The 26,981-nt window shown below is 35.1% G+C and overlaps 1 protein-coding gene across 8 annotated transcripts in view; it reads right to left on the reverse strand.

Annotated features, from left to right (window-relative positions):
* Positions 1-2,579: 2,579 nt before the first annotated feature.
* Clock (clock circadian regulator) overlaps positions 2,580-26,981 on the reverse strand; it is a 111,337-nt gene continuing 86,935 nt past the window's right edge. For 7 of the 8 annotated variants that reach the window (XM_071614294.1, XM_071614293.1, XM_071614296.1 and 4 more), the window contains 8 exons: positions 26,086-26,227; positions 24,872-24,972; positions 24,267-24,356; positions 18,197-18,349; positions 17,245-17,454; positions 16,333-16,538; positions 10,157-10,439; positions 2,580-7,941 (listed from right to left, as the gene is read on the reverse strand). In XM_071614294.1, coding sequence (XP_071470395.1) covers positions 7,762-7,941; positions 10,157-10,439; positions 16,333-16,538; positions 17,245-17,454; positions 18,197-18,349; positions 24,267-24,356; positions 24,872-24,972; positions 26,086-26,227 — 1,365 coding nt within the window. In that variant the 3' untranslated portion in view covers positions 2,580-7,761. The remainder of the gene's footprint in view (positions 7,942-10,156; positions 10,440-16,332; positions 16,539-17,244; positions 17,455-18,196; positions 18,350-24,266; positions 24,357-24,871; positions 24,973-26,085; positions 26,228-26,981) is intronic. The other variant, XM_071614299.1, reaches the window with a different exon arrangement.

Consider the following 26,981-nt stretch of genomic DNA (forward strand, 5'->3'; position numbering starts at 1 on the left):
GAGACAGACCTAAAGCTACAAGGTAAAAAATGCTGATACAGTTAGTTAGCTTCTGTTGAAGAAAAGAAAGGAAAATGTCATTGATGGTGATTTTAAAATATTTAATAGTCTTTAAACTCCAAAATGTGATTCTTACAAGTTACGTGCCACATAAAGCAGATGTTACTTTTGGAGAAATGCAGGTGATACTGAAAAACATAGCACTGAGGTATTTTTTTATTTTTAAAATTGAAGAAGGAAACAAAGTCTGGATCTAATTATTTTTACATTTACAAAAAAAAAAAAAAAATCCACAATACTACTGCTTGGTTCTCTTGCTATAATTTTAGGTTCTGAATATACAAGAATCTGTGGGAAAGAACATTATAAGAGTACATGTAGATTTGAAAAGCTATGCACATCATAACTTGGAAAAAATGATCACAGAGCAAGAAGCCTGAGTGGAGGTAGGCTAGTCACACATTTTGACTTCCTTTTCAATGGACAGCTTTGAAAAGTGAGTGTAGCCAATTGTAACATCAAATTAAGATGGCAATATTAAGTTGGTAACAAAATGATCCACATATTTTATACAATATTTCCAAACATAGCTCATAGAAATCAAAGACTCTAATATAGCACCATTGAAACCATTCATTATCCCTCATGCTTCTATGCAATTTAGGACTTTGGCAGGAGACAATACCTGAAAAATGCCAAGTCTCACTTTTGTAAATTAATTTGGATTTCATTTAAATGTTTGCTTTAGGGGAAAAAAAGGTATTCAGTAGCCATTTAATAACAGCTCTACCCTTTTGGAAATAAGAATGACAGGCTACGTCTACATTTTTATTTTAAAACCAAGAACCAAGCAGTAAAGACAGCAATGTCAAGAATAAAGAATAGCACACTAAGAACCACATAGAACATTAGAAAAGAATTTGGTGTGTGTTTTTACAACTACCAACTTGATGTTAAACAATTAAAAATTTACAAAGATAAAACTTTTTTTTTTTTTTTTTTGCACTAACTGGTTTCAGTACAGCACTGATTTAACTCATCTTTGGGTTTTGATCTTCACACAGAGTGAATATGAAAGTGCCATACTGAGGCCCTTCCCTAACTTAAACCATAGTAAAATAGATTTCAAAATAATTCTAGAACGGTTTAAATTACAGCCGTTCTATTCTGGCTGACTTTTTTTTTTTTAATTTTTCCTGGACAACTTTTTTGCTAAGATGATTGTCTAGGTACACATCAATTTGAAGATAACGGCTTTCCCCACATTCTAGCTTCTTAGTACTGGCACAACCATTGCCAGCAGTGAATCTGCACCAGTACAAGCCAACTTACTCTCTCTCTCTCACCACACACACACACACACACACACACACACACACACACGAATGTTAATTCTTAAAGCGATGTCACAGTTTGCTCAGAGATTTAAAAGCATGCATTTGAAAACATAGCATATCTTTGATTTAAACCAACATATGGTTGACATGTTTTAATTAACATTCTCTAAGGGATCCCTGTGTGTGCTATTCCTAGCCTATGGGACTCCAAAGTTACTCTGGGAGCTCTAATGTGGAGGATTATGTACCAATACATGTAAGCAAGAAGAATCCTCAAATAGCTAGGCTTCAGAATGTTCAAACACTGCTTTATTGGACAATGCTGTGTATGGAGGTTTGGTTTGTTTTTAAAACATCAAGCAACACTACACTATATAAAGACAGCAAACTTTTGTAGTACAAGTTTTCAGTGTGTATACATTATTCCATTTGTATTTAAGGACTTTAATATGGATATGATAATGACAGCCATTAGAAGATGCTGTTTTACTAACATGACTTGAAATGGACAAAATAGAGGCAATGCATGCCATTGGTTCTGTCATACTGGCCTTTGGCTGTATTTGGGGAACGTAATTATACAAAAAGTGCCTGTAAAATAGAGAAGGCAGCAAGTGAAACTAGAAAAAGATCCGAGTTATGTAAAGCAGAGTTTAAAGGAGTTACCTTTTAATTTTTTTTTTTCTTCAATTATTTGAGAGCAGGAAGGAAGTGTAGAGGCATCTGAATTTGGGCCCTCCACTGCCATCCTGCAGTGAAACAGATTTGGATTGTTCTTGGAGTCATCAAGAGAGCTAGCAACAGCCCCAAATAAGAGCCAGTTCTCCAAGTACAAGATGATGCAAAACAACCAACCACAAATTAGATACATGACACTTAAATCACAGATGAGAAAACAGAATGCAAAGATACCTAAAAATATAAATAAATATATTTAGCTGATTTTTACTCAAGAAACCCAGAGAACTGCTTTCAAAGCAATTGCTTCTTTCAACCACTTTCTAAATACTTACTATTTTGATTGTCATTTAATGCAGCACCTCAGTGTTTGCTGGTGGTGGAGATGTAATTTTACTTAATAGTCTCCTTAGAAACTATATCCTATTATGCTAAAGATCATTCCCTAGGAATAATCCAGGCATTGTACAAAATATCAAAACCTGCAAAGTATTATTTAAGAAAAACAAGGAATGTAGTGTTATGACAGTGTGGGGGGAAAAAAAACTATGCAAAACAGTCAAATGGAAAGAAAGTATTTTAATTTTTAAATATCCAAGTTTGCTTAATTTCTTGTGAGCTGTTCAACACTGTTTTAAATATCCTGAATTAATAACTATACCAACAAAATTTATCCCCAGTGCTTCCACAGGAGACATTAAAATAAGACCAAATTATACTTTTCTTTTTCTTCAACCAAAGTAGTCTTTTTCTCAGTTATTTTTGTGCAAAAATATTACAAGAGAATTCAAATGGAAACGCTGAAATGACATGCCAACATTTCAGGGCACATTTAAAACACTCAGAATAATTCTTGAAATTACTGTATTCTAAAATATCACCACCAATCACTTTTAGATTAGTTCAGTACATCTACTCACATGGATGCAATTTTCCTAGACCTCTGAAAATAAACAGGCTCATTGGTCTCTTTTGGTGTCCACACAATAGGCAAGATAGGTTTACAATAGTGTTTAAATGGAACTAGGCATCTACAGTCTCTTAATTCCACCACATTCAAAACAAAAGTCAAGAGTTCATTTGGCTATCTTGAGATCACTCCCATAAACCTACTACGGTTCACTGGATCTAAACATTTCTCAGAAATGTGTCATTTTATTATTTCACCTAAGTGATGATTTGGGGATCCTTTAGAAATGGTTAATGCCTAAGATAAACTTTATCAAAATGAATAATTGCAATAAAGTGCTTGTTACATTTCAAAATGATGCTTTTAGACTGCAGTATGTTAAGTGTGTGCTATTCCTCCCATAAAGGATCCCCAGGCATGAGAGTCTGGTCTTCTCACCTGTCTCAAAAAGCAGCAGCACTATCTTTTGGTAGGCTGACAATAGGCACATTACCCATGCGGACGAGGCTATACTAGGGCTATGGCAAAAAGGGGAGGAAATTAGAAAAGTGGGAAGCATGTGGAGGGTTTCTACTATACTCATAGTTATATACAAATATATTAAATATGCTATAAAAATAGTCGACTCTTTTCCTTTGCAATGACTTCAGAAGCTCCTTTTAGAAGAATGCTCACCCAATTCAGACAAACTTAAAAAGATCTCTCTCTCCAAATCACTATTAAAATGGCAAGTGCCTTTGTGCTGTGTTTTCTCCACCACTGAAAAGTTCCAATCAGCTTTCTCCTGGCTAGATGCACTCAGCAATATTAATATCCAGTGTTTATACTTTCCAATGTGGACTCCCGTGGGACTAAGAACAGGGCCACAGATATAGGAAAGGTTGTAGACTTGAATGAGCTTTACACAAATGTTCAAACAAATCTTCAATCACCAAAGAAATAGAAAAAAGTAGAAAAACTAAAGTTTAATTTTCTATCTGTAGTCCACTTAAAAGTTTGCCTCAGTGTAGTGGAAACATTTTCAAACATAAAGAATAATGTCCAGTTGAAAAGAATTTCTACCTTTTTAGGCTATTTTCAGGGTCCTTTTCTAAGGCTTCGAACAAGGGTTCATATCTCCCTTCAACACAATGCCCTTTACAGAGCTGGACTGCTTCAGTGCTCCTAACTTCAAGAGACTGCTTTAAGGCAACAACCAACAACTACAGCACATCTGAAGAATTCAAACACACTCACTATTCTGCACTAAATATTCTCTAACAAACTAGTCAAGATCACTGGCATCCTTTTATTACTAGTACATTCCTAAGCCACATCTAAGTGACAAAGCAGAGCACATCACTCTAAAATTACCCCCTGAATTTAGGATGTAGTTCGGAAAACTGAACTGTAGTATTTACTTTCACACTACACCGCCCCTTCCACCCCATTCACCACATTTACTTTTCTGCCCATATTTTACTCAAAACAAAAACAAGTACTTTTCAAGTGTCTAGGTTCTGGTGTGACATCACTCTCAGCAGCAACTTTATTAATCCCTGCAGTTCTCATTTGTATTTGCGAGGCAATACTGGCTCACACTGTGCCCCAGCAGTCCACAGAAAGATAACTGCAGGGGGGCTGGCATCTTTCCTTTACCTCCACAGTTTCTTATCTAAAAAGTGCCACCCAGAATAAAATGTTTTTAAGAGAAACTGAATCCCTGTGAGAGTAAAGCAGAGGGAAGCTGAAAAGGGTTCCATTTGGTATCTTTTCATGATTTAGGTTTGGGATTTGAATTAACAACTTTGGCTATGAAAATGGAATACAGAACAGACAACTGCTGAATCTCCCTCTCAATGCTTAAGTCTCACAGGGAAGGAAGGGGACAGGGACTAGCCTTGCAACTCAAATTTAGGAGAAGCACAAGGAAACCAAAGTAAAGAAGGGGCAGCTTGTGCTGAACAGTTTTTTCCAACATAATACTCCATACTGACAGCAAAGGAAAAAAAGCATGGCTGCTTCTTTAAATTTAGCAACTGTAAATTTCAAGCAGGAAAAAGATGAATCATGAAGAACAACAGGAATTGTGACATAAATTTTCTCCTTCCCCAAATATTCAGTTAAGATGGAAAATATTTAAAGGAGTTAAGAGTTGAAGAATGTGAGTTAAACAAATAATCTGCAGATTTACTTTGTGGCCTGTTTTGCTTCTGTTGAGTACATAGTATTCACAGTTCATAATCTTTCTTTTAAGTATGGTACTTAGAGGGCAAGCCTTAACTCAATAGTTCATATCTTTTGTTAGCTAAGTCCTTATCACTAGGTATTGCCAATAAATAAATGAGGCACAACTCAAGATTTATATGGAATGGCATAAGGTCAAGAAAGGCAATTTGGAAGGGGAGAAAAGCAATGCTATTGCCATATTTTACAACACTGATTTTGCCATGTGCACATATGCTCAGGTACACACATTCTGACAACCAATCTTGACATTCATGGGAATGTCAGGAATCTCTTCTGGATGATCATTTAGCTAGAACTCCATGATATGTTAATTACTAACTGGTATCTAGTCACACTTCTTTTGCAGAAGGGTAAGTACCATTTTCTTTGGTTGTTTTCTTTTACAGTATTAATTTTCTAATTTAATTATAGACAGTTATGGTTTTGTTTTTGTTACAGAAAAACAATTTGTCCCTCAAGGATGATAGCAAAGGTAAGGACAGAGAACTGACTTGGCATTCCCCTGAGCCTTTTATCTAGTACTTCTGCAGTAGGTGATTTTCATTGCACAAAACCATTTCTGTTTAACAACTTCAATTCTGTTACATTTTCTTTTAAGGTCAATTTTGATTTATTACATCTGTCCTCCCCTTTTTTAGTAATAATTTTTTATATTATAATAAGAAATTTCCACTAATCTTTTGTTCTATAGTTGTAAATTTCAGTATTAGTACCATAAAATCTAAAAAATTACTATTTTTAATATATGTAACTTGTGTTGAAATTTATTACCTTTAGAACATGATATTGCCAGATGAAATCTTAGTTCATGTTTACAAAGCATGTGAGTTACAATATCCCAATGTAGTGAAATACAAAGCCAATACTTGCCCTTTTTGGGTAAAAATATCAATATTATAATGAGCCAATATTTACTGGTAATTCTTAAATGACTGTTTAGGGTTTTTTGTTTTGTTGGGTTTTTTTGGGGGGTCTTTTCTTTTGGAGGAGGGGTACCTGGGTTTTAACTCAGGGGTACTCAACCACTGAGCCACATCTCCAGCCTTATTACATATTTTAATTAGAGACAGGGTCTCACTCAATTACTTAGTGCCTTGCCATTGCTGAGGCCGGCTTTGAACTCGCAATCCTCCTGTCTCAGCCTCCCTAGCCGCTGGGATTACAGGCATGCACCACCACGCCCAGCGACTGTTTAATTTAGGAAACAAATTTGGGAACCTTTAAAGTGTGTAGTGTTAGGTTGTCATCTTTTTTATTTCTAAATTATTTGTACCCCAGTCCAAGAGACTCACAGCAGTCTTCATAGGAACTTAGGAGAATAATGACACTGACACCCACATGCTGTTAAAAATGTACTAAGGTTTCAAAAACTGCTACTGAAACCAGACAATAAGTTCAAGATGGTGAGTTATCACCTGAATTAAAATCAAGGCACTATGGGTTCCCCCCCTCAAATAACCCTGAATCATTGCTGACTAAAAGAAGCATTGAAATTGTGAAGGATAATAAAAAGATTCCAACAAATCCTAAAAGTTAAAATTCCCACCATTGGGAATGTTAAAAAGTGCCTATAATGTTTGTGTGCAAATTTTATTCCTATAACTGAAACATTCTTGAAATTACTTTCAGGCTTGTTGAAAACCATTTACATAAATATTTGCAACAATGAAATATATCAAAATATGTGATCAAACTCCCAACCATCTAAAATAAAGCAGTGCAAATCCTATTTTCAAACAAAAATAATGAAATGAGGGATATTTCTGAATAACTTGAAAGTCTTGTTGTATCAATAATTTAACCTGAAAAAAAATCCATTCCCAGCAGCACATCATACCTCACTGAACAAACTGTGACATCACAGCCAAAGTATGAACAAAAAGACTTGTGCCCTGGAAAAGTGAATAGAACACTATTATGTTGTAAACAAAAGGAAAAACAGAGACTGATGTATCAGTTTGTACATGGTGTCGGAATCTAATGAAATGTACTCATATGGAAGAGAGAATGCTTTCATGCAGCTTACACAATGTTTTGCTTTCTCTCCTTCATCCAGACATATACATATTTTTACAGTATCTGTACACAAAAAATTTAAACCCACACAACATTCTGAAATTACTGTTCCATCATTATCTGAAAAGGGAGAGGGGCTTAAGGTGGGGGCTATTGACTACCAGATTATCTTCATGGCATCATTGTAAGCAAACCCCTGACATGGCAGTGGTGTGTCCTCTGTAACACTTGATAGCAGGCACAGACCACTAGAAGTGACTAACATTGTTAGTGCCTTTCTGATTCACTGGAGGTCATTTTATAGCTGAGCTTCTTAACATTTGGCAATATACTCTTTTTCCATCAAAAAATATCTGGGCAACTGAAACACTGTCAGAATTGGCTATGTCCCTATGATCATCTTCTGCTGGCTGGTTTTAACGTACATCTATAGCACTAGGCACATTTTCCCTACCAACTAATTCCAGGAACTAGAACACTCAATACTGTATCTCATGAAACTGCTGGAACTTTTCCTCCTAACCTCAGGTCATCTGAGCAACGTTTATGGACCACCACCTTCCTCCTTTGGTGCTGGAGGAAGTACTTGTGCTACTGTGATTGAACCTTAGAAGGATCAGTCAAACTGTCAGTCCTGTGCCGACTAAGTTGCTGCTGTTGCTGAGACTGGTGTTGCTGGTGATGTGACTGAGAGAAGGTGCTCTGTTGTAGTGGAAACGCAGCAGAGAGGATGAGCTGAGTTGAAGGATTCCCATGGAGCAACCTAGAAGTCTAAAAAGGAAAAATCAATGTATTACCCAACATTATTTTACCCTCTCCATTATACTGTGCACATAAGATTTGCTAAAGTTGTGCACTATCCAAGGGACATTTTTGCTCTCTAAGATTAAAATCATATTTTTGCATGCTTAAGAAGCTTTTCCTTTCTGAAAATATAACAAAAATTTCACTTTTCGAAGGAATCTGAACTGGAGATTTCATGGTATAGAAAGCAACTAATGTCTTGAGAGAAACCACACATTCTTAGGATGTTACAACAAAAACAGCTCAAACCAAAAAAGGCCCAGGATCTGTAGTCAGAAGCCCCGCATTTGGGTTTTGCTCTGCCATTTACAAGTTACCTGACCTGATGCAAGTCTCAATTCTATGCACCTCAATTTCTTTTACCAAGTTTTTACTTCTGGCATATTATTTATAAATGTATCTCCAGGATATATATGAAACTAGCTAAAAGAAAGTTAAGATTTTAAAGTCCTTCCGAAAGACAATACATTTGCTGCAAGATTCTTAATTTTAAAATGGAGTTGTTGTGGGTGATGTTTGTGAGTGTGTATGAAGGAGTCAGTCTCTCTCTCTCTCTCTCTCTCTCTCTCTCTCTCTCTCTCTCTCTTAAACCTGAAAGACCATTAAGCTTTTGGTAAGGACCTTTAGAGTTTTCTTTCTCTCTGTTATTAGCAAAACTCTGTGTGAGATGAATTCAGGATATGTAGGAGTCTTACAGGATTACAACTTAAGTACATTTTGGGACAGATAAACAATTTTAAAAAGCAAACTGTACATTTATTATACACAAGTATATTTATGAAGGGCATCACTCATCTTTTTTATGGATATCTTTAGGTGCCTTTTTTGGGAGAATCAAGAAAGAGAAAGTTAATTCTTTTAGAGGTCTTTCTTCCTTGATAGACTGAGATCTTAAGGCAAATCCTCTTTTTTTATATAAGTTTCTGCTTAATTATCATTGGATATATTTCCCTTAGATAATAGTTTAGGACTTGTTTTAAATTCTTATTACTTTATATTAATAGCAAAGCCATTTATTAATGGCTACAGTACAGACTTAAGGTCTAAGAGACTGTATGACTACCAGATGTATTTTGGCAACTAATCTGTTTTTGTCTTCCACATCATCAAAACAAGCTTTATATCTGGACTACGATACAAACAGTGATAAATTAAAGCTGTATTTACTTTTTAATATATAGTATACTTTTGAATATTCTAGTTGTATAACTGTGAAACTGATGACAAGTGCCTGTTCCAGATGAGGTGGTCTCCAGTACAAATCAAGGCTAATCTACATACAAACGTGCTCAAGGTAAAAGGGAAGGGAAAGAGCTGGACTTCCAAGTGAGGGTACTGAGATCCAGAGACTGTTTCTGTTTATTTCTTTGCTGACAACCCTGCCATAGGTAACTTATGCTGTAACCTTTGGATAAGGAGATCCTATATAATTTACCCACATATCTGTTTTTTGGTTAATCTGAGTACTTATTACATTTGTCAACATAGTGGTTATACATGACAGCTAGTTAGGTGCATTATACTACAATCAGCTATTTATACTTTTTAAATATCTGTGAACTATTATCACATCCAGGCAATAAGTGAGGCTTGGTCAGTTTAACTTGCCAAAGGTCACACAATATGTGGTATAGCAGTGACGCAATCTCAGGACAGTCTGATTTTAGAATCCAAGTTGTAACTATAACACATACTGTGTACTACCACTATTTCTCCTCTGACATTATTTATAACAGAAAAATTCCAATAAACTTTATTCCAACAAAATAATTTAAGATAATATGTAGGCTGATACAGAAATCCCTTTTATACCCCTGCTTATGCAGGACAGAATTTGTTGGGTATTGAGAAAGGAAATAGACAGAGAAAGGAGTCTCTGCTTGACTTCCAGAAACTGTAGTTCCAGAGAGGAAAATAGGCTTTACAAAAGTACCCTCATATAGGCCCAAAATTACTTATTCTACCCTGCAGCTCACATCACTTGGTATACCAATAGCAGGGCTAAAAGTCTTTCAATGAAGAGAAGGAAAACAATGGCTACCCAGGACAAGCTTTCTATCTTCGTAGAGATTTAAATTGTACATAAACTTTTATGAGTTTTTGAGATAATTTACAAACCTTTAATTTAGCACCTAATTCTATTATAAATAGGTTTAAGGTGGCTTCTTGTAGGAAGAGTTACCTGTAAAAACTGCTGTGGTGTTTGAGTCAGTTGAGCCTGAGATGGTTGCTGAACTGGAGGAAGCTGCTGTTCCTGGGAAGTCTGCTGCTGCTGTTGCTGTTGCTGTTGCTGCTGCTGCTGCTGCTGCGTTACTGACAGTGTCTGTGCCTGCTGCTGTTGTGCAGCAAAAGTAGGATAGGCAGTCACCACCTGACCCATGAGCATAGTACTAGGTACCATGACTGCCCCACAAGCTACAGGAGCAGTCACTAATTTGGTCACAAGTTGCTGACCTTGAGAAAATCTGTAGAGGAAAAAAAGAAGTAAAGTCAAAAGTACAAAGTATACATCACAAAAAGGCAATGAGATGAACCCTTATCTAAGATAATAATACTGCCAATTTATTTTTATAAAAGCTATATGCTTCTATTTTGCTTTTGTTTTTAAAAATTCTCTTTGGGATTTCAGCAAGACATAAATGTATGTGGCAAAATCAACATATGACAACAAAAACAGATATAATAAAAAATAACTTTCTAAAATATCCATATTCAAAAGAATGAAGTTAATTAGTTCTTGATTAATTAGTTCTTTTGATTTACGTCATATGCAAAAATCAATTCAAAAGGAAGCAAACACCCAAACATAAAAGCTAAAACTATAAAACTCTTAGAAGCAAATGGGAAAAGTTTTGCGACATTGTAATTGGCAATGATTCCTTGGATAACACCAAAAGCACAGGTGACAAAAACGATAAATAGACTGCCCAGGCATGATGATCTCAAATTCAAGGCCAGCCTGGGCAATTTAGTGAGACCCTGACTCAAAATAAAAAGGGCTAGAGATGTAGTTCAGTAGTAGAGTGATTGCCTAGCAAGTACAAGGTCTCAGTTCAACCTTCAGTATCTCTCTATCTCTGTCTGTCTCTCTCTCTCTCTCTCACACACACAGATAAACTGGACTACACAAAATTAAAAATTGTATGCATCCAAGGGCAAAACTGACAGCATGAGGCAACTCAATAATGGGAAGAAATGCTTGCAAATCGTGTATCTGATTTATCTGGTTATTATAATAACCAGAACATATGAAGAACGATAACAACTAAACAACAATCAACCCATTTAAAAAACGGACACAGGTATAACTTGAATAGGTATTTCTCCAAAAAAGATATATAAATGGCCAATAAACACATGAAAAGTTGTTCAACATCATTAAGGAAATGCAAATCAAAACAAGAAGCAGCAGCCACCTTACACCCATCAGGATAGCTATTACAGAAAAATCCAACAAAAATAACCACTGTAGGCAAAGATGTAGAGAAACTGGAACCTCTGTGTACTGCTGGTAGTATTGTAAAATGAAAGACCATATGGCAATTCCTACAAAAATTAAATAGAATTACCATATGAAGCAATTCTACTCCTGGGCATCCAAAAGAAATAAAAGGAGGGACTCAGATACTCTTATACCCATGTTCATAGCAGCATAGTCATACTTAACAAAAGGTGGAAGCCACTCAAGTGTCCACTGGCAGGTGAAATCAATAAACAAAATACAGTATATAATACAATGGGATATTATTTCACCTTAGAAAGGAAGAATATTCTGACACATGCTACAACATGGATGAACCCTGAGAACATTAGGCTAAGTGAAATAAGCCAATAACAAAAGGATAAATGCTGTATTTTGACTTACATGAAATACTCAAAGTAGTCAAATTCATACAGATAGAAAGTAGAATGGTGGTTGCCATAGATAAGAGGCAGGGTTGGGCAAGCTAGGAAGTTGTTTAATGGTTATGAAGAATGAAGACTCAGTTTGGAAAAATGAAAACAGTTCTGGGGACAGATTGTTGAGGGTAGAGTGACAACAACTGTGTGAATATACTCAATGGCCATTCAACCACATACTTTAAAATGGTTACTATGGTAAATTTTTTTATGTATATTTTACCACAGTTAAAAAATTTTTAAACTGAAAGAAAAATGAACTTTTTCTTTTCATAAAGTGGCTAGGTAATTAGGAGTCAGATAAAGTGGCACATAGTTCAGGAACAAACTTAAAGCTACCATATGGTAATTTTTAAAAACTTTATATTTATGTAAGAAATGTACATTTAAAGGTGGTAACTTAAAAAACATAAATCAAGGGCTGGGGTTGTGGCTCAGCGATAGAGCACTTGCCTGGCACATGCGGGGCCCTGGGTTCGATTCTCAGCACCACATATAAATAAAATAACTACAACTAAAAAATAAATATTTAAAACAACACAAATCAAAACAAATGAATAAAGTACTTGTAGTTTATAAATTTATCATATTATGGTGCCCACTGTGTTAGATTTTTTTTGTTTTGGTAATAAAGACTGAACCCAGGTACACTTTACCACTAAGCTGTATCTCCAGACCTTTTTTTTTTTGGGGGGGGGGGGGGGACTACACTCGAGTTGTAATCCAGAGGCACTTAACCATTGAGCCACATTCCTAGCCCGGCCCCTTTTTTAAAATTTAGAGATAGGGTCTCACTGAGTTGCTTAGCACCTCACTGTTGTTGAGGGCAGCTTTGATCTCACAATCTTCCTGCCTCAGCCTCCTGAGCTGCTGGGATTATAGGCATGGGCCACTGCACTCAGTGTCCCCAGCCCTTTTTAATTTTTATTTGAGACATGGCCTTATCAAGTTGCTTATTAGAGCCTCACTAACTTGCTGAAGCTGTCCTTGAACTTGCAATTCTCCTGCCTCAGCCTTCCAAGTCACTGGGTTTATAGACATGCACTACAACACCCAGTTCCTTGTTTTGTTTTTTGAGATGGGTTCTTGCTAAGTGGCCCAGGCCATTCTCAAACCTGTGATTCTCTTGCCTCAACCTTCTGGGATGCTGGGATTATAGGTGTGTGACACTATGCCCAGCTCCTTCTTCTATTTTCTTAACAAAGACAAAAAATAATGCCTCTTCGGGGAGCAAAACTTTTTCCATTTCTTTCTGAGAAGAAGTTTGTTTCTAACATTGACAACTACAGCAAGGAAACAGATAAAATCATACTGTAGATACAGCATGACATAACCACATTATAAACTATTTAAAGTAGGTACAAATATTAAGCTTAGTACACATGTACTTTATTTATATATTCACAGACAAAATAAATTTACTTTTATTTATTTACTTATTTGTTTTATGGTGCCAGAAATCAAACCTAGGGTGTTGTGCATGCTAGGCAAACATTATACCTCTGAGCTAAAACCCTATCCCCTAAAATAAATTTAGTTTGTGTCCATGCCAGATCTTGTAAATAAAATACTGTATTTTATATACATCAGGGCCAAACACTTGAATGCAACAAACAAAAAAACAAAACAGAATTTTAAAAAATTCTGTGTAAGAAAGCTCAAAGAAACAACATGAACAAAGTATGTTTAATCACAGAAGAGCTAAGTGCCAATTTCTCTGTAATCTTAAACAAAATTAATACCTGAATTGCAACGAGTCACTTTTAAAGATAATACTTTATCTATCTCATCCCAAGACATTCTTTAATCTACTTATGCTCAACCCCACTCTGTGGCTTTGTATATACTGTTTCCTCTGCCTAGAATTCCTCCTTGAATTCCTTGCCACAGGCAAACTCAAGGCCAAGCTCTTTAAGGCAGGCCAATTATCTCCTGTGGTGAAGCTTTCCCTGACGACTCCTCCCTTCACCTGCCTGCCCAATTCATAAAACTGCTCACTTCTTCCCTTCCAAAAGCCTACTAAGTATTCATTACACCAAATAATATGACTTGTTTCCCTTTCTATTACTTTTTAAAAATTTTTTTTAGTCATACATGACAGCAGAATGTATTTTGACATGTAATACATATACGGAATGTACATACATCAATCATATTGTCTATTCTATTCTGCTGCCCTTCCTATCCCCCCTACTACTCCCCCTCCTCTCCCATCCTTTCTCTCTATCCAATCTAATGTGACACACTTTTTTTTTTCTTTTTCTCATTACAACATCATATATGTATTCTGTATAACAATGAGGTTCTCCTTCCATCTTCCATGCAACTCCCCTTCTCCCTCTTTTTCCCTCCCATCTCTCTTCCCTATTTAGTGGTAGTCTTCTTCTCATGCTCTTCCTCCCTATCCCATTTTGAGTCATCCCCCTTATACCAGAGAAGACATTCGGCATTTGTTTTTTAGGGATTGGTTAACTTCACTTAGCATAATCTGCTCTAATGCCATCCATTTGCCTGCAAATGCCATGATCTTGTTATTTTTTAGTGCTAAGTAATATTCCATTGTGTATAAATGCCACATTTTTTAAATCCATTCATCTATTGAAGGGCATCTAGGTTGGTTCCACATTCTAGCTATTGTGAATTGTGCTGCTATAAACATTGATGTGGCTGTGTCCCTGTAGTATGCTCTTTTTAGGTCTTTTGGGTATAGTCCGAGAAGGGGAATAGCTGGGTCAAATGGTGGTTCCATTCCCAGCTTTCCAAGGAATCTCCATACTGCTTTCCAAATTGGCTGCACCAATTTGCAGTCCCACCAGCAATGTATGAGTGTACCTTTTTCCCTGCATCCTCGCCAGCACTTATTGTTGTTTGACTTCATAATGGCTGCCATTCTTATTGGAGTGAGATGGTATCTTCCTTTCTATTACTTTTACTACTCTGGTCTTTCCTCAAGGGACAGGACAATGCCATATACAAATATGGTAGGCTTCATATGTCTGCTGAAATGTTTTCCTCTCCTCAAGAAACAGATATGTATGTACAAAGAGTTGCTAAACTGCATCCTCTAAAATGTATGTCAGCATTCAAATTTAATGTCTTTCCACTCAGGCTTTAAAATTAGTCCTCTGACTATAGGTGTACCTCATAGTAAAGTACATGCTTAGCATGTGCAAGGCTCTGGGCTGAATCCCCAGCAACCTAAACAAAAATAAGTTCTCTGAATTTCATTGGAGCACATTTATAAGACTTCCTCTTCAGGATGTGAGAGCTAAAAGTTGAAACTTTTTTTTAAGTTGAGGGAAATAAGCTTCAAAGAGAAGTAATAAGTTCTCTGTTTTTCATTGTCTAGTAGTAATCTTGCAGCTTCTTTCCTATGAAAACTATTAACATGATTTTAATAAAATTGTGCTTAATAATACAGAAAACTGTATATAAAAGAAGAACATTTGAAATAAAAAAATAAAAGCATTTAAAATTGCAAAGATCCTATAGTTTTTATTTAAAAAGATAGCTTCCCAGTATAAAAACAGAAACAGATTTTTCAAAGAAATGCTAAGCCAGCTATTTGAACTTCTCACTAAAATAAGTCATAGACTATTGTTTGTCTAGAACAGCACACAAAAACTTCCTGTAGTATATATGTTTATGCAATGGAACTTTGAAACCAGACACCCAGGTCCAAAGCCTCCTCACTGACTTAACCAGTGACAGGCCCTTGACTAAATTATTAAAAATTCACTTTTTCTTGGGAAAGAAGATCTGAACATACATTAAAAAAAAATGAAATAATATATTTTGAGCACTTAAAGACTTCGAAAAGCTACCCTAACCACTGTTACTACATGAAAACTCTCTAACATCTATATCTTAAAGATTAGTATCACATAGCCCTTGTACAACAATAAGCTGCAGAATTTGGATTCTGTAATATGTGGTAACTCTTTTTTTTTTTGGGGGGGGGGGTATTGGGGATTGAACCCAGGGGCACTTAACCACTGAGCCACATCCCCAGAACTTTTTTGTACAGGGTCTCACTGAGTTACTTAAGGCCTTGCTAAGTTGCTAAAGCTGGCTTTGAACTTGCAATCCTCCTGCCTCAGCCTCTGGAGCCACTGGGATTATAGGTGAGCAGCATAATGCCTGGGTTAGTAACTCATGTTTAGAGAACAAACAAAATTTGGTACTCTTTTATTATAAAATCTTTAAACAATGGATGTATCTTTTTAATTTCAAATTTAAGAACCATGGCTTCAATGAGCAACAAACTAAAATCATGTTTTAAAAAAATCAACTTATCAGATATTTTTGTTTTGTGTTTTATAGTGCTAGGATTGAACCCAGGGCCTTGTGCATATTAGGCAAGCACTCTACCACTGAGCTATGTCCTTAGTCCCAAATCACTGCTTTAAATTAATCAATTTACAACTCTGAAAATAACAAATGAGGTATGACAACTACCTTATCTGTCTGTCCTGAGTGAATGTAGTTACTGCAGCACTCTGGGTACTGTTCTGTGGCATACTGGATGGAATCTGGACCATGCTTCCAGCTGCAGGCTGAGAAATCACCATAGTATTATACAGTGGGGCTGTAAGAGTGCTCTGCGTCTGACTGGGAAGAGACGTTTGCTGACTGTGCCCACTCAGTACACTTTGTTGATTCTGCTAGAAAAGAGAAGGTTTTACAGAAAGATTAACTGAGCAAAGTTATTTGGGAAGTATGCTTCTACTAGTCACTGTTTTAACAACTAACCTAACAGTGTGTGGCAGGACATATTACTCTGAAAGAGATCTAATTACAAAGGAATGACTGGTAGTAACAATGAATTAGTCTTGACTTCCCTGTTAGAAGGTAAGCTATAACTTTAAAAGGAGTGTGATCCTAACAGTGATGACAGAAAACATACATGAATGAGTGACTGATGGTTAGGTATATTTATTCATTTTTCATTTTATATTTTTCATCTATAGTCACAAATATACACTAGATACCAGAATTTTATGGAATGTTAGTTAAACCACCACTGATCTCAACAGTCTATTATGTACATGTGAGATATGAGAACATGTTTCCTGATCAATCTCCTTCGCAAAATTTTAACATATGGTAGTAGCCTGTAAGTTACAAGAAAATTGTATAATTAGGCTAGATACTTAAACAGATCATAAAATTTTTAAAATGTCAAAATAGAGAAAATATTTAACATGAACATAATTTTGTACAAAATATTTTAGTGATCATCTCAGTATTTTGTGTTCTAATTACTATTACATTTTAAAAGACGGCGTAAGATAGGACTTTATTTTCGTTTTAACATTAGTTCATACTTCAATTACTCAACATTCCATTTCCCGTTGTACTTGACATTACCTGAGTAGATGTACTCTGTAAAGTCTGTTGTTGTATCATGTGCGGACTTGTACCAATATGTCCAGTATTCATTCCACTTTGAATTTGGTTAGTAGAAACAACCTGGCCTTGCATATTCACAGGTGTGAGTTGCTGGATGTTAGATGAATTTCCAGAAGTAAGCTGAACAGAACCAAAGTTCAACCCAGGGTTTGACTGCTGCAAAAACATCTGTGAAAATAAAAGATTACATTTAAATGAGCTTTTTTCTCTTTTTTTGGTGTGGGGGGGGCAGTGATGGTGCTGGGAATTAAAGACAAATGATAGCAAACAAAGTTTCAAACCAAGTTTAAAAGACAATAAATAACAACATCATAAATCATTTTGATTGATCAAAAATAATTACTGAATAAAATGTGAAATTTCACATTCATAATTCCAGTCATCCTAACCTATCGTGTTTCCAATTGTAGTGTAACTCAGTGCCACTCAAAGGTCTGTGGACTGGTGGCTTTGTATCATCCATCATTTAAAATTTATGAAATTAGGCAGAAATAATTCATTTAAAGTTTTCCTTTACCAAAGTTCTAGTCACCTAGAATAGTCCTGTTGCTTGGACGAGTAAGACAAATATGAAACATACCTATTGGTATTTACTATTACTTACAAATTCTGCACCTTAAAGCTTTTTTAAAAAAATGTAACTTTTCTATTAAGGATGTAATGTAAATACTAAAATTTGGATTTCAGTAATCTGGAAAAACAAGAATGCTGGTGGAAATATCCTTAGGAATGAATATCTTTGGAGAAAGTAAATATAATCATATTGATCATGTAATTAATGGGTATTTACGGAATGGAATCTGGGAAATGCATCTTCTTTTCATTAAGAAAAGCCAGTTTCCTAGCAAAACAAAATGTGAATGGCACACTTTCTTTGCACTCAAAAAAAAACCAAAAAACATTAACTTGCCTGCAGCCCTTGACCATGGACCATTTGAAGTTGTTCTTGAATTTTCCTTAGTTCTTCTTGTTGCCTATGAATATTTGCCTCTATCATCCGTGTCCGTTGCTCCAACTGGTCTTTCAGATGCTGCATGGCTCCTAGCTGCGCTGAAAACTGAAACTGAAGTACCACGTGTGGAAAAAAGTATAAAATATTTTAGAAATACTTGCTTCTTTTAATTGTGCAATGTGAAAAATAAGCAGTATACCATGAATTAGGAATGTTATGTCAGTTATCATGTATTGCCTCTCAACTTCTAATCTGCCATCTTTGCTTTGTGACATGGGACCTAGGACTTTCTCCTTTGCTGGCATGTACAAATTAGCCATGTCAGCAGATGGTCCTAGAGGGCAATGCAAACAAAGGTGCTTATTTTCCTGCTTCTGGTGCTTTTCCTTCGTGTTCATGTATCAGTGGTGCCAGTGGAAGGCTGGCACCTGTAGGGTAAAATCACGGTCCTCTGCCTCCAGGAGGGCTTCTGATGGAGGTCCTAGAGGCCCACAAGCAGGGGCCTTTTATAGTGACCCCCCATTTATAATTAAGTGGACACGGACTTGTGAAGGAAGAGTTCAAGAGCTGTAGAGTGTTTCTGCGTGGATAGCCTGACAACTATTCACCTTGATTTTGTTTTCTTTTTGTGGGGCTGGGGTCTCAACAGCACCTCAGCAAGTCTCAATGATACCTTAGTGGGCTGTAAGTTTCCCACAGCAGGTGACTTCCTGCTCTCCAGACCTCCTTTGTGCAGCTATTTGAACTTTTCCATCACCCAGTGGCTATAGCCATGCCTCCCCAAAATGAGATATGACTCTCAGCCTGGCATAGGGGAAGAGATGTTTGGTCAGTTAGTGGGAATCCTTCAAGTCTGTCTTCCTTGGGTGCTTTCCCTGACATCTAGTTAGTGGCTGCTGTCTACATCTCCTATTCCTGTATTCTTCAGATTTTCTTAGTTACTAGTTAATACTTTTAAAAAATATTATCCCTGTTCGAATTTCTGGTTTGCTTTTGACTTCTGAGTGGATCTTGAATGTTTACAAGTATACCTGGAGTTAGAAGACCGGAGTTCAAATGGTGGCTCAGCTACTTACTAGAACAAATTACTTTTTATGTTGTGTCTATTCTTCACCATGTGGAAATGGAGCCTATACCTAGAATTCATTCATATCAAATTCTGTCATTCCTACAATGTCCTTTTACTTGCATTATCAGTAGAGATACCTAGAGTGACAAAAATCTGATAGATAACTAACATTACTATTTTCACTCATGTTTTCAACTGATACTGTCATCAGACAAGTTTAAAGCAGACTTTTAAGCAATTATGAATAAATGCATGTATTATGTAGGAAAACAAAGTTACTCTACTTCCAGGGCTTTCAATCTTATTTCTCTATGATTTACACTTAAGTAATAAACAGTGCCTGTTTTCTACTGCTTGTAATTTAGCCACATTTGATAATTCACCTCTTAAGTCAACATAGTCTCATTTGATTATTTCCATGAATATTCAGTACATTATATAGTATAAGGGCAGAAAAAAACTTCAAGTTACTGAAAATCTATTTTAAAATATTCTCCTACAGTGAACTGTATGGTTTACCCCATGCTTTTTTATCCTATCTTCAAAAGTTTGTATTAAGGATACCGAAGACTACTTTCCAAAGTATACAAACTTGACTTCTGAAGATGACAAAAAACAGACCATATTATATATACATTAGATTCTACTAGGTTTGAGAAAATATTACAAATTTAGTACCACAACTGCTTCATGTCTTTTTTATATTAGTCAAAATATGTTGTACTTATGTTATCGAACATATTTTAACTAATGTTATTTGAACCTGTAGGTGAACATGTTGTCACCATTTAATGGACTTCTATTAAGTACATAAAAGAAAATAGAAACAAACATAAAACAAAGGATAACAGGAAATAAAATTATAGAACAAAAAGACAAAGTATTGGAGCTTTATTAGTGAGTGAAATGTGAAATTTGAATGCTTACTAGTATGTTTGACATAGTACATTACTTATTGCATAAAAATATCCCTATGTTATGAAATGCTTGGGCTGTGGATATAGCTCATTAGGTAGAATGCTAGTCTGTTAGTACTTGAAGACAAATAGTATTTTTTAAATTTTTATTTGTTCTTTTTAGTTATACATGACAGTATAATCTATTCTGATACATTCATACAAACATGGAATATACCTTATTTAATTAGGATCTCAGTCTTGTGAATGTACACAGTGTTAGGATTCACTGTGGTAAATTCATATATGTAGACAGGAAAGTTATATCAGATTCATTCCACTGTCTTTCCTATTCCTATCTTCCCTCCTTTCCCTTCATGCCTCTTTGTCTAATCTACTGAATTTCTATTCTACCTGCCTCACCCCTCTTGTGGGCTAGCATCCACACATCAGAGAGAACATTTAACCTTTGGTTTTGAGGGGACTGGCTAATTTCATTTAGCTGACAGTCTCCAGTTCCATCCACTGGTTGGCTAATGTCGTAAAGTCACTCTTCTTTATGGCTGGGAAATATTCCATTTTGTATAGATACCACATTTTCTTTATCCATTCATCTACTGAAGGGCACCTAGGTTGGTTCCATAGCTTAGCTATTGTGAATTGAGGTGCTATAAATATTCATGCAGCTGCATCACTGTAGTATGCTGATTTCAAATTCTTTGGATATATACCAAGGATTGGGAGAGCTGGGTCAAACGGTGGTTTCATTCCTAATTTTTTGAGGAATCTCCATACACCACTTTACAGAGTGGTTACTCTAATTTGCAGTCCCAGCAGCAATATATCAGTTACCCTTTCCCCCACATTTATTGTTACTTGAATTCTTAATAACTGCCATTCTGGCTGGAGTGAGGTGAAACCTCAGTGTAGTTTTAATCTGCATTTCCCCAGTAGTTAGAGATATTGAATGGGGAAGTTAGTTCCTAAGCTGACAATGTTGGAGTGCTGGGCCTATACTTTCTTCTAGAAGATGCAAGGTTTCTGGTCTAATATCGAGGTCTTTGATCCACTTTGAGTTGAGTGCAGGATTAGAGGGGTTAAATTTCCTTCTATTATATATGGATTTCCAGTTTCCTAGCACCATTTGTTGAAGAGACTCTCTTTACTCCAGTGTGTGTGTGTGTGTGTGTGTGTGTGTTTTGGTGGTAGTTTTGTCTAGTATGAGATAACTATATTTATGTGGGTTTGTTTCTCTGTCTTCTATTCTATTCCATTGGTCTTCACACCTCTTTTGGTGCCAATACTATGCTGTTTTTGTTACTGTAGCTCTATGGTATAATTTAAGGTCTGGTATGACTGCTTTAGCTATTCTGAGCTTCTTATTTTTCCAAATGAATTTCGTGACTGCTTTTTCTAGTTCTATGAAGAATATCACTGGAATTTTAATAGCCATTGCATTAAATCTGTATGGCACTTTTGGTCGTATGGCCATTTTGACAATGTTAATTCTAAGAACACAGGAGATCCTTCCCTCTTTCTAAGGTCTTCTTTAATTTCTTTAGTTCTGTAGTTTTCATTGTAGAGGTCTTTCACCTCTTTTGTTAGGCTGGTTCCCTAGTATTTTTTTTTTTTTTTAGGCTTGTGAAAGGGGTAGTTTTCCTATTTTCTCTTTTAGCTGGTTATCATTGGTGTATAGGAACGATTTATGGGTGTTAATTCTGTATACTGCTACTTTGCTGAATTCATTTTGAGTTCTAGAACTTTTCTGGTGGAGTTTTTTGGGTACTAAATATAGGATCATGTTGCCAGCAAACAGGGATAATTTAAGCTCTTCTTTTCCTATTCATATCCCTTTAATTTCATTCTTTTGCCTGATTGTTCTGGCTAGAGTTTTCAGGACTATGCTAAATAAAAGTAGTGAAAGAGGGCATATCTGTCTTGTTCCAGTTATTAGAGGGAATGCTTTCAGTGTTTCTCCATTTAGAATGATGTTGGCCTTGGGTTTAGAAATATAGCTTTTATAATGTTAATGTTCCTACTATTCCTAATTTTTCTAGAGTAATGAACATGAATGGATGCTGTGTCAAATGCTTCTTCTGTGGTTCTTGTCTTTAAGTCTCTTTATGTGGTGAATTACATTTATTAATTTCTGTATGTTGAACCAACCTTGTATTCCTGGGATGACTACTCGATCCTGGTGCACTATTATCTTTTTAATGTTTTTTAAATGAGATTCACCAGTATTTTATAAGAATTTTTGCATCTATGTTCATCAGGCATATAGGTCTGAAGTTTTCTTTCCTTGATGTGACATTGTCTGGTTTTGATATCAGGAACAGAATGAGTTTGGAAGGGTTCCCTCCTTTTCTATTTCATGGAATAATTTGAAGAACACTGGTGTTGGTTCTTCTTTCAAGGTGTGGCAGAACTTGGCTGAGAATCCATCCAGTCCTGGGCTTCTCTTTGCTGGTAGGCTTTTCATGGTGTTTTCAATTCCATTACTTAAAGTTTAAAAGTTTCTATGTACTCCTGGTTTGATATGGGTAGGTCATATGTCTCTAAATATCTGTCGATGTCTTCAAGATTTTCTAATTAACTGGAGTATAAATTTTCAAAACAGTATCTGTTATCCTTTATATTTTTGTAGTGTTTGTGGTGATAGTTCCTTTTTCATCACAAATTTTAATAATGAGTTTCCCCCTCTTTCTTTTGTTAGTTTGACTAAGTTTATTTTTTTCAAAGAACCAACTTTTTGTTTTGTTGATTTTTAAAATTTCACTTTCATTGATTTCAGCTCTGATGTTAATTATTTCCTGTCTTCTACTGATTTTGGTGTTGATTTGTTCTTTTTTCTAAGACCTTAGATGTAATGTTATGTTATTTATTTGGTATCTTTCTATTCTTTAATGAATGAGCTCAATGCTATGAACTTTCCTCGTAGAACTGCCTTCATAATGTCCCAGAGATTTTGATATACTATATCACTATTCTCATTTACCTCTATGTATTTTTTCATTTCATCCTTGATTTCTTCTGCTATCTATTCGTCCTTCAATATTGTACTACTTAGTCTCCAGGTACTAGAATAGCTTCTGGCAAATAGGATTGGAGGACTAAATTGTAATACCTAACAAAACAGTGATGTTATAAAGTCCTTATATGATAACATATTATTAGAAATCAGAATTATAAAATTATTTAATGACAAACAAGTCTTAAGATTTTATGTTTATTACTATTAAGTAGTATTCTTAACATATCTGAGGCACTGAACAAATTATAAATCACAAGTTAAAATGTTACGATCAAAAGTAACAGCATCACTTTTGGAATCACCCTTGTCTTGCTTATTTATAGACCTTTTTTGGGTTGTGGGCCAGACAACAATTCTCCTAGAAAGTTTTTCTTCACTTCTTCAGGCTGCATTAAGGGTCTATATGATGTACAGAGACTATATAATAGTATCATAATTAACTTTTTTTGCTTTAGATGCAATAGCCTTTTAGTAAAGCTAATATAAATATTGTCAACACCTACAATTCTTGTTACACCCAGGAAATCAATAAATATCCTATATTTGAACACAAAAACTAAAATATGAATAAAGTTACTCAATTCTTCCAACATCCATAGGAAGAACAAAATGAACTGTTACACTTCACCTTTAATAACTTCATGTCTTTAGTATTTTTCAACAGAGGAAGTGGTGTTTTGGTATATTAAATAGTACACTTCTTTGTTGTACAAGACTGCCATGCATCTCAAAAGACACCTGACACCTCTGGCCCATGTCTACTAAGGGCTTGTGGTACTCCATAATCATTGTATCAAACAAAAATGTCCTCAGACACTCTAAATGCCCCTAGTTAAGATTCATTGCACCTATAAGTGTAAATAAATAAATATGCATGTGTACTTACATAGATATGTATATATATACACACACATAATAGTTATATTTTATTTATTTTAAATATATGTAAAACTATTTATAAACTTAATCATATTTACCTAAAACCAATTTATCATTTGTAAATACTCAACTAAAACAAACAAAAAATACCTGGGACATGCCTTGTGGAATTGGTAAATTTGCAGCTTGCGACATCACTGGCTGTGTTAATGATGGACCAACAGACTGGGAATTTATGGACTAGAAGCAAAATAAAAAATATCACTGAAGTGACACTCATTATCAAATATGAGTACTTCCACCAGAAATATACACACGATATACTGATCACTGAACTTACAATATGCCTCATATTTTTGTAAATTGAGTACAGGTATGTCTCCCTCTCTACACTGGAAAAGCCTTTTCCCTATTTATTTTGTATCTTCCAAGGCACTGCCATAGTACCATGCATGAGGTCTCAGAAGTTGGCTGGATTTAACAATAGGTGATTGGTATCTGAATGTAGATATAAAATTGTTCTCAATTATCAGCTGTTCACAACTGGGAAAAAACAGAAAACAAACAAACAAACAAAAAAAAAAACCCTAACATTTTACCTGAAAAATAACAAAAATGACTTATATGTATGGTAACCACTTCAAAAATTAAAGGAAAATCTTGAGTGTCATATACCAACTACTTTTTCTGAACATTTAGATAACTTTCCCTTTTAATTAATCTTTATTCAAAAGTATATTAACTATAGAGCTTACCTGGCTACTAAATGATGACCTCCTTTGAGCCATCTTTTCATGAGCTGGTAAATGTTGTCTGGGAGGAGTGCTAGTATCTGTTGGGATCTTTGTTGGTGTTGCTGAAGTTAGTCAATAAAAGCAGAATAGCATTAATATTTAAAAATACAGTTTTCAAAGATCAATTTCAAAATGTACTTCAGTGAATAAAAACTGTTTTTACTTGGTTTTCTAAATCAATAAAAGTAAAGTCCATTCATTTAAATTGCTTCTATCTTCTTTTTTCTTTTTTAATTTTTTATTGTTGGTTGTTCAAAACATTACATAGTTCTTGACATATCATATTTCACACTTTGATTCAAGTGGGTTATGAACTCCCATTTTTACCCCGTATACAGATTGCAGAATCATATCAGTTACACATCCACTGATTTACATGTTGCCATACTAGTGTCTGTTGTATTCTGCTGCCTTTCCTATCCTCTGCTTCTATCTTCTTTAAAGATTAAAAAAAAAAACATGAAATTGAAAAAATTTCAATCTAAAAATAGTTACTAGTCATTCCCTGAAAAGGGACTGATTCCAGGACTCCCTGTGGATATCAACATCTGTGAAGCTCAAAAGTTCCTGACACAAAATGGTGTAGTATTTGCACATAACCTATGCACATCCTTGTAAGTTCTTTAAATCTTCTCTAGATTACTTATAATACCTAATACAATACAAATACTATGTAAATACTTGATATATTCTATTATTTAGGAATAAGGAAAATAAAAAGAAGTCTGTACATACTCAATACAGATACAATTTTTTTTGAACCATTTTCTATGTGCACTTAGTTGAATCTACAGCACAGAACTATTGATATGGAGGGCCAACTGTAACATAAGGACAATTAAGCATATCTTCATAAAGAAAAACACTGCAAAATTTTTTTAAAAAACAAATTTAAAGAACATTTGCTGGCTTTTACAGTAGGAATAGTTTTGTTTTATTTTTGAGGGATGATTAAAAATTTAACAATAACAACATTATAACTTACATGTTTTATAGGCCCACTTGATGATCTTAATTCTTTGCTAACAGTGAGCACTGCACCTCTTACTCACTGGAAAGGTTAATATACCTCAAAATTATGAAAATAAATTATAGAGAAGCATTTGACAAATAACCTTTAACACAAACAGTTTAGTAGTACTCCCTTTAATGGAAGTTTAAGTTAAGGTACTCACAGGAAGGGTCTGAGACTGCTGTATGAGATGATTTTCTTGAACTCCGGGAGGAGGCAGAAGGGGTTGGACTGTGATCAAATCTTTCCAATGCTTCCTTGAGACTGACTGTGTTTATGCGATTATCAGACCCAGAATCTTGGCTCTAAGGAAACAAAGAAATGTTTTCTTGAGGTTCAGTTTAGAAATCTCAAATTAGAAATACTGCTTACTAACAAAAAAATAAAAATAAAAAATTCATTTTTTTACCTGTAAGACAAAACTACCTATGTAATATATAGTAGGTAAAGAAATAATAAATTTTCGACTCAGGAGACTAAAGGTAGGAAGATTGCAAGTTCAAGGCCAGTCTCAGCAATTTAGGAGGCCCTAAGCAACTTAAGTGAGAATCTGTCTAAAAATAAAAAATAAAAAGGGATGGGGATATAGCTCAATGGTAAAAGGCCCCTGAGTTTAATCACCAGTACCCCCCCAAATAATAATAATAATAATAACAATTATTATTATTATTATTATTTAGTGGGGGCAACTGGAGATTAAACCCAGGGGCCCTTTACCACTGAACTATTTATTTTTCTATTTTAAGGTCCTAGAACTTTTTGTTTACTTATTATTTATTATTTATTTATTTTTTATTTTAAGGTTCTACTTTAGGGTCCTAGAACTTGTGTTCTTCTTCCTCATCTTCCCTAGTAGCTGGCATTACAGGTGTGTGCCACCATACCTGGCTTGAGAACTTATTTTGTAAAGCATGAAAATTTTGGCTTCATTCTCTATTCAAGGAAACAGCAAAAAGACAGAAGTTGGACTACACCTTACCATATATCATTAAAACCACAATGAGATATCACTTTACACCCATTAAAATGGCCACTATAAAAAAAAAAGAAAGAGAGAAA

Source organism: Marmota flaviventris, chromosome 7 (assembly GCF_047511675.1).
Source record: "Marmota flaviventris isolate mMarFla1 chromosome 7, mMarFla1.hap1, whole genome shotgun sequence".
Classification (NCBI taxonomy): Eukaryota; Metazoa; Chordata; class Mammalia; order Rodentia; family Sciuridae; genus Marmota; species Marmota flaviventris.